Source organism: Rhincodon typus, chromosome 14 (assembly GCF_021869965.1).
Source record: "Rhincodon typus isolate 14 chromosome 14, sRhiTyp1.1, whole genome shotgun sequence".
NCBI classification, from domain to species: domain Eukaryota; kingdom Metazoa; phylum Chordata; class Chondrichthyes; order Orectolobiformes; family Rhincodontidae; genus Rhincodon; species Rhincodon typus.
This window is the reverse complement of record NC_063345.1, coordinates 9412312-9420184: the sequence shown is the minus strand read 5'-3', so window position 1 is coordinate 9420184 and position 7873 is coordinate 9412312. Positions and strand designations below refer to the sequence as shown.

At 39.0% G+C, this 7873-nt stretch overlaps 1 protein-coding gene across 1 annotated transcript in view; it reads right to left on the bottom strand.

Annotated features, from left to right (window-relative positions):
• Nucleotides 1–634: 634 nt before the first annotated feature.
• zgc:66433 (uncharacterized protein LOC321250 homolog) overlaps nt 635–7873 on the bottom strand; it is a 173681-nt gene continuing 166442 nt past the window's right edge. The window contains exon 12 of the mRNA XM_048605082.1: nt 635–6310. Within this exon, the coding sequence (XP_048461039.1) occupies nt 6144–6310 (167 nt within the window). The 3' untranslated portion in view covers nt 635–6143. The remainder of the gene's footprint in view (nt 6311–7873) is intronic.

Sequence of the window (7873 nt, the reverse complement as noted above, 5' to 3'; positions counted from 1 at the left end):
TGCTCCTCTGATGCTGCTTGGCCTGCTGTGTTCATCCAGCTCTACACCTTGTTATCTCAGCCTTAGGATGGTGTGTTTTAACCAAGTTTATGGGTACCAAATCTATCAGAGAGGGGTTAGGGAGCAGGTGAATTATGGCCGGATGTTATGGGGAGGGGCAATCGAAGAGTTGGAATGTTGAAATTGAGGAGAAAATTCCTGTGAGGTTCAGAAAGAGCATCAATTAGCAATGAATAAGTGAATATCCAATTCAGGGTGCTCTGATTGGGAAATCCAGAGTTGAATGCAAGCCATGTTAGGCTTTTGAATTGAAAAATGGCCACTCTTCTCCTATGTGCTTTCTGTAATGTGGGGTAAAGCCCATCCTCATTCCTAGCCCAGAGTCTCTAAGACAAAATATAACACCCCTTCAGCCTGGGTAGCAGGTTATATTTACGTGGTTACCTTCCATTCTACTGCGAAATATAATTCCTCAGACATGCATCAAGGATTCAGGGATCAGTTTATTCTGCAGTTTAAGATTGTGCACTGAGAGAGCAGAGTACCTGGTTTTCCTACAGAATGTGTGTAACCATGCGCATCACAACTTAACAATAAATACACTTCCAGGAAAGCAATTGGAAAGCCGTGAGCCTATATGTGAAAAAGGGTTTATTGAATATGAATGAAAACAGAGTTTCAACATAATACAATAAGTACAAGAATAAATAAATAGCAGGGATTGGTCTATGAGCTGAAATGTTTATATCCCACTTCATAAGGCAACAACACATTCCCTCCCCACTCTCACTTTGATCTTTGAATTATTGATCATTAATAATGGGCACAGTAAACATTCTTAGAGATAGCAAGCAACACCAGTTTTGAAGTGCTGTCGGTCATTTGGAACTCCTAAATCTAAATGATTTAGACATCAGGGGAGGCACACCTCATTAAAATGAAAACAAGTGTGTGAGCAATGCTGGGTAATTTCCCAAATCTCCAAGTTCATAGAATCCCTACAGTGTGGAAGCAGGCCATTTGGCCCATCGAGTCCACATTGACTCTCAGAAGAGCATCCCATCCAGACCCACCCCATACCTGTAGCCCATGGCTAATCCACTGAGCCTGCACATCCCTGAACACTAGGGGCAATTTAGCATGGTCAATCCACCCTAACCTGCATATCTTTGGACTGTGAGAGGAAACCCACATAGACATGAGGAGAATGTGCAAACTCGACACAATCACCTAAGGCTAGAATCGAACATAGGTCCCTGATGCTGTGAGGCACCATTGCTAACCATTGAGCCATCATGCCACCCACATTCTGCTACTTGTTGGAAGCACAACATTGTTAAGACTGAGGGCAGACAGCTCAGGGTTAAGAAGCATCTCACTTTAGTTTAGTGTGGACATAGTGGTGGGGATTTGCTAAATATAAACTGAAAATACTCAAAAGACTCAGCAGATCAGGCAGCATCTGTGCAAAAAAGAAATTAGTTCATATTTCAGGTCAATGACCTATCTTGTTGAAACAGATTGCTTCCATTTTCAGTCAGATTTTATAGGGGCAAGGAACAAGAGCAGGCCACTTGGCCCTTCGAGCCTACTGTGTCATTTAATAAGATCATGGCTGACCAGATTGTGGTCTCAGCTTTACTTTTCACTTTGCCCCACTCCCCATAACTCCTGGTGCCCTCGTCTGTAGAAAATTGAACTCAGCCTTGAATAAGTTTAAGGACCGAACCTCCATTACTTTCCAGGTAAGAGAATTCTACACTTTAACAATCCTGTGAGAGGAAGGAATTTCTCTTCACCTCTCTCTTAAAAGAGAAACCTTTTACCTATGACCCCTATTTTAGTCTCCCTCGCAAGCTGAAGCATCTTCTGGGTGTTCACTCCATCTACTCCCTTCAAGATCTTGCATAATTCAAGATCTCATCCTTCCATGTTCTATAGGATATAATGGCTAACTTGTTCAACCTCAAAATAAGTAAATTTGTAAAACTTTTGTATTATTATTATTATACATTTATAAAACTAACAGTGCTTTGAAATGTATTTCGATGCCAGGATAAGTACAGCTCCAACACCATTCAAGAATCTCCACACAATCCAGGTTAATGCAAGCAATCTAATTGGCAGCATAAATGTACACTTCCTCCACCCCAGGCACATAGTGGTGGCAATGGGTACCAGCTGTAAGATGAACTATCCAACTTGCCAATACTTCCTTGGAAGTGTAGTGTTTAATGGTAATTCGTCTGAGTTTGTTAATGTTAGTCTGATAACTGATCCTTGTATACTTGCTTGATTGCTTAATTTTGTGGGTGGAGCCACAGAGCTAACTGAAAGCATTTGGATAGATCCCTGAAGACCAGGGATCGAGGAAAGACACGTGTGTTGGAAATTCTGTGATTTCTAAGATTTTTCATAACAATTCCAAACCCGTGGCCTTTACCTCCTAAAACAAAAAGACAGTAGGGACAACACCATCTGCAAGTTACCCCCAAATTTACTTATCAACCTGACTTGGAAATACACATGGCTACTTCACTGTCACTGGGTCAAAATCCTAGAACTTCCTACTTAATGTTATTGTTGACTATCTTCATGACACAGCCTGCAGTGGTTTAAGAAGGTAGTTCACCAACGCATTCTCAAGCCAACCAAGAATGACAATAAATTCTAGCCTTACTGCGAATATCCATATCCCATGAATGATTTTTAAAAAATCAGTTTGGTGACTTAGAAGTAAAACAGATTTCCTTTGCTTTAATCAAACCTTAGAACTTAATAACATTGAGTGAAGTCCTTGGCCTATTTTGCCTTTGCCAGCGCTCGGAGCTATCCATTTCATTTCTGGGACCTGTCATTTCCTCATCCCGCCTTCAAATCTTTTCTTTCCAAATAATTATTCATTTCCATCTCCAAAGCTAATGTGGATTCTGCTTCCAGTACTGTTTCAGCACAATGCAAATTCTAACACACCTCGTTCTTCACTACAATGAGGGGAAAGGGGAAAGGCTTTTCAGAAAAGAAATCAGTAAGGACTGTAGCACACAAAGGTCAGTTAAAATCTGGAGTTCTACCCCATCCAGCACCAACCCTTGTCATCCCAACTAAGTGCCACAAAAATAACTGTGGATACTGGGGCCAACAGGAACTCTCAAGGATAAGCCTGATGAATGTTTATTGGGTAGAATTATCAATGGGCATAGAGCAAAAGCAGGTCAATAGGTTGAGATGGTCATGGCCATGCTCTAACAGAAAGGCAGAGCAGGCCTGAGCAAATGACTACTCTTAATATTCCTGACCCTCTGCATAAAAGATAACTCCTATACATTCCCAATACACAGAAACATAGAAAATTGGTTCAGGAGTCGGCCGTTTAGCAATTTGGCTCCACCATTCAATGAGAAATGGCTGATCATCCAACTCAGTACCCCGGTCCTGCTTTCTCTCCATATCCTTTGATCTCTTTAGCTCTGGGAACTATATCAAACTTCTTCTTGAAAGCAGACAAAAGAAATAAAGACATTGTTAAAATAACAGACAGGAACGTCACAATTCTAACACAATGTAACACTCAATTTTACAATGCAAAAACAGAATTGTTGAGTCTTTGTATAGGTCTGATAATAATAAAGTAAATGTTAGATTGACTGCATTAAGAAGATTCAAAACAGCAGAGTTTAATGCAGCTCATGGTACAGAATGTAGCAATAGTCATAATTTCCTTTGTTACCAACTCTTAAGGCATTCAGCAAGACAAATGGAAATGCTTCAAACTTCAGTTGCACCTTTATCAGAACATGTCTAAGGTCATAATTCCTACAGTTTATCAATTTTTAGTTTCTTTTTGATATATGTTTAACAAGGAAAAGGGTGAAGGTGCTGGGACTGAAGCACTTTACATCTTGGGCACCCTCGAAGTCGTGTATGACCCATTTTTTGCTACATTTAATTGTTGAGTTTAGCCTCAGCATGAAACAATTTTGGATGTACATTAACTATAAAATGGCAATGTGAATGTGAATCAAGGGCCTAAGTCAAGTTCCCTGCTAAAAGCTGCCTGTCAGTGGCTTTGCTGAGTTTAAATTCAATGTGCTTTCAAAACATTGAACCTCTGGGCTCCCCAAATATTACAAAGCGTTTTGAGATAGTGAATAGAGAAAGAGATTTTCTATTGGATGAGGTGTCAGCAGTGCATTGATAATCAGTTTTAAACTGTTATAGAATGGGTAAATAAAGGGTTGGGAATCATGTTTTAATCCAAATGCTAGTTAGAACATGGAATGAATCAGGAAATAATTGAACCAGTGACCATTGGTCATTTTAAGGGAAAACTAGATAAACGTTTGAAGCAGAGAAAGACACAAGGCTATTGGTAAAGTATCAGGCACTTGAATTATTTTTAAATTGTTCTGGTAAACAGATGGCACTGATACAATGGGTTGAATGGCATCTTTCTATGCCATTAATTTGCACACTTCCTAAACCTAATTCAGATACTTAAAGATGGTGTAATTGTTCTCTCATTCCCTACAAATGTCTTTCTCAACGTCTGACTTTTGGAGTTATATTGGAAAAGCTGTTTTTTACTAAGTTGTGTAATTGAAAGGTTTGGACCATCCTTTTGGAGATATGAATTTAAATCCCACAGTAGCTGCTTGAGGAATTTGAAAATAAGTAATAAAACTAGAATAAAATGTTAATCTCATTAATAATGATCCGTGAAACTCTAAACACAAAACAATCTGGTTCACTAAAGTTCTTCAATCTGCCCTCCTTGTCAAGCCCTACGCATAACTCCATATCTATAGCAACATGGTTGATATTTAAATGAAAACCGAAAGAACTGCGGATGCCGTAAATCAGAAACAAAAACAGAAGTTGCTGGAAAAGCTCAGCAGGTCTGGCAGCATCTGTGAACAGAAAATCAGAGTTAATGTTTCGGGTGCGGTGACCCTTCCTCAGAACTCAGGAAGATGTTCTGAGGTAGGATCACCAGACCTGGAACATTAACTTTGATTTCTCTTCACAGATGCTGCCAGACCTAATGAGTTTTTCCAGCCACTTCTGTTTTTGTTTACGGTTGACATTTAACTGCCCTCTGAAGTAGAATAACAAGCTACTCAGTTGTATCAAACTGCTCCAAAGAGGAAAAAAAGCACTGTGGTGGTACCTATACTGTACAGACTTCAATAGCTTAAGACGGTAGCTCATTACCACCATCTCATGGTCAATAAAAGCTGGCCTTTCCAATGATGCCCATATCCTTTGTAAAGGAGTAAGTCCTTACTTTATCCCATGCCGTGAAACAAAACAATTCAAGCTAACTTACAATGTTTAAGTGCATTTTATGGGAGACAGAGGAAACATTCTTCATGTCAATTTGGACTTGATTTGAACCCAAGTCACAGGAGCAGATGAATAAATCCAAACCACTGAGCCTATAGTCAGCTTCCTCATCTGTTAATAGATTGAATCTTGTTCTAAATAGTTGAAGTTGCCAGGAGTAAGTTGGGCTTGGAACTGCAGGCATTTATGCTGAGCTTACAGTTCATTCCAGAAGTGAATTAAGTCTGCCATTGCAAGAAACATCAATGGTGATACCCAGCTATTCAAATCAACAATGTAAGTGGTCACTGAGAGAGACAGGTACAAAATAATTTGGGGAGTAAAGGAACGGTTTAGAAATCAAAATGAACAAACAGAGCTATCAGCTTTATTAGCTTGGACTCTACTTTTACTGACATTAGCTGAGTGTGTCATTTTTTGGGTCCTTTCACTCGGACATTAACCTATTTAAAGCAGTTTAATACATACATCTGAACAGTGGTACATGAACACCAATGGAATGCACTCTTAGGGTGGAACTTAGTTTGGGAGTGGATACAAAACTGGTACTTGTTGTACACACAATCAAATGTTTAGTTCTACTGAAGTCAGTTGAAGTGAATATTGGACATGCAGTTTAACAAGCAGCCCGTAAGATACTTCCACAATTGCACCACTTTTCAGGACAAATTGCTACACAATGCCATGGCGTGTACCACAGCAGTCTCAGTATCATTGTTGAAGACAATCACAGTTGGGGTCTCGGGAATGTTATGAAGAGCAATCTCTTCTTGTTGTTTTGTTTTGGAGCTGAAGTGCTACTGGACAGCCTGAGGCATGTCACTCCATGCCTTTGCTTTCTTCTTGGCAATGGCCAGCCATGGAGGCTGTACAGTAACCAGTGGAGCAATCTTCACATTGGGTGTTGGCCGTTTCTCTCTTATCCCCATTCCACAGGCTTGTGCTTTTGGCTGTAATTGTGAACCTAATGAAAATGGCAAAGACAGATCAGTGTCACAATATCAAAAAGTCATTGTACCAATGTAAACATAAGCTTTTATCTCTAAAAGGAACTGTATTATATGATGATGTATACAGGAAGAAATGATGAGTTCTGTAATGGAGGGTTTGGGTTATAAGGAGAGGCTGGATAGGCTGGGATTTGTTTTCACTGGAGCATTGGAGGTTGAGGGATGACCTTGTGAGGGGTATAGATAAGGTGGACAGCCGGTGTGTTTTTCCTAGAGTGGAGGATCTCAAGACTATGGGGCATATTTTTAAGGTGAGAGGAAAAAGATTTAAAAGGCAATTTGATAAGTACATGAATAAGAAATGTTTGGAGGGATATGGGCCAAGCGCAGGCAGGTGGCACTAGTTTAGTTTGATATTACGGTCGGCATGGACTAGTTGGACCGAAGGGTCTATTTCTGTGCTGCATGACTCTATCATTCAATCTCATGAGAAAGGTAAAGTGATAATCATGGGTGATTTTAATCCAAATATAATATAAGAATTAGATTGGCAAAGGTAACCCGGATGATCAGTTGATAGAATGCTTTTGGGACAATTTCTTAGAGCAGCATATTCTAGAGCCAAGTAGAGTTGGTTATTTAAGACATGCTGATATGTAATGAAATGGGATTAATTAATGATCCTAGTAAAGGAATCCTAGGTTGCAGTGATTGGTTGATTTTCACATTCAGTTTGGGGGAGGGAACCGTATGTCAAAGACTAGTGTTTTAAACTTAAATAAAGTCAATTACAAGAGAATGGAGATAGAACTGGCTAAAATGAACAGGAAAGTTAAGTTAAGGCATAGAGTTGCAGTAACAGACATTTCAGGAGATATTTCTTCTGACTCAGCAAAGATATATCCCAGTGAGAAAGAAAGATTCTAAATGAGGAAGCCTCATGTGTGACTAAGGAAGTCAAAGGTAGTATTAAATTGAAAGGAAAACAGCAATATTCTGTGAAGATTATTGGCAGGTCAAAAGATTGGACAGAATATAATATAAATATAGAATATATAGTTAGTAATGTCTGAAAATTGGGAGACAGAAAGTAGAGAATAAGAGAAAGCTAGCTAGAAATGTAAAATAGTTAGTTAGAATTTCTGCAGGTATTTAAAAAAAGAAAAATGTATCTAAAGTGAGGAATGGTCCCTTAGAGAGTGAATTTGCAGCATTGGTAATATGATAAAAGGAAATAGCAGACGCAGATATTTTGTGATTGTCTTTACAGTTGAAGCTGCAAATGGCATCCCAGAAATATTTGCAAATCTAGACGTGAAAGCAAGGAAGATAATTAAAACAAATATAAGCACCAGTGAAAAGGTACTGAGGCAATTATTACAATGAAAGGCTTATAACACCCCAGAACATGATGGATTTCATTCCACAATTTTAAAAGAAGTAACTGTTAAGATATTAATTGCATTTGTTTTAATTTTGCAAAACTCCCTAGATTCTAGAAAGGTCCCACTAAGTGTAACTTAACTACTCAAAAATTGAAGAAGATAGAAAGCAGGAAACTACAGGCCAGTCATGGA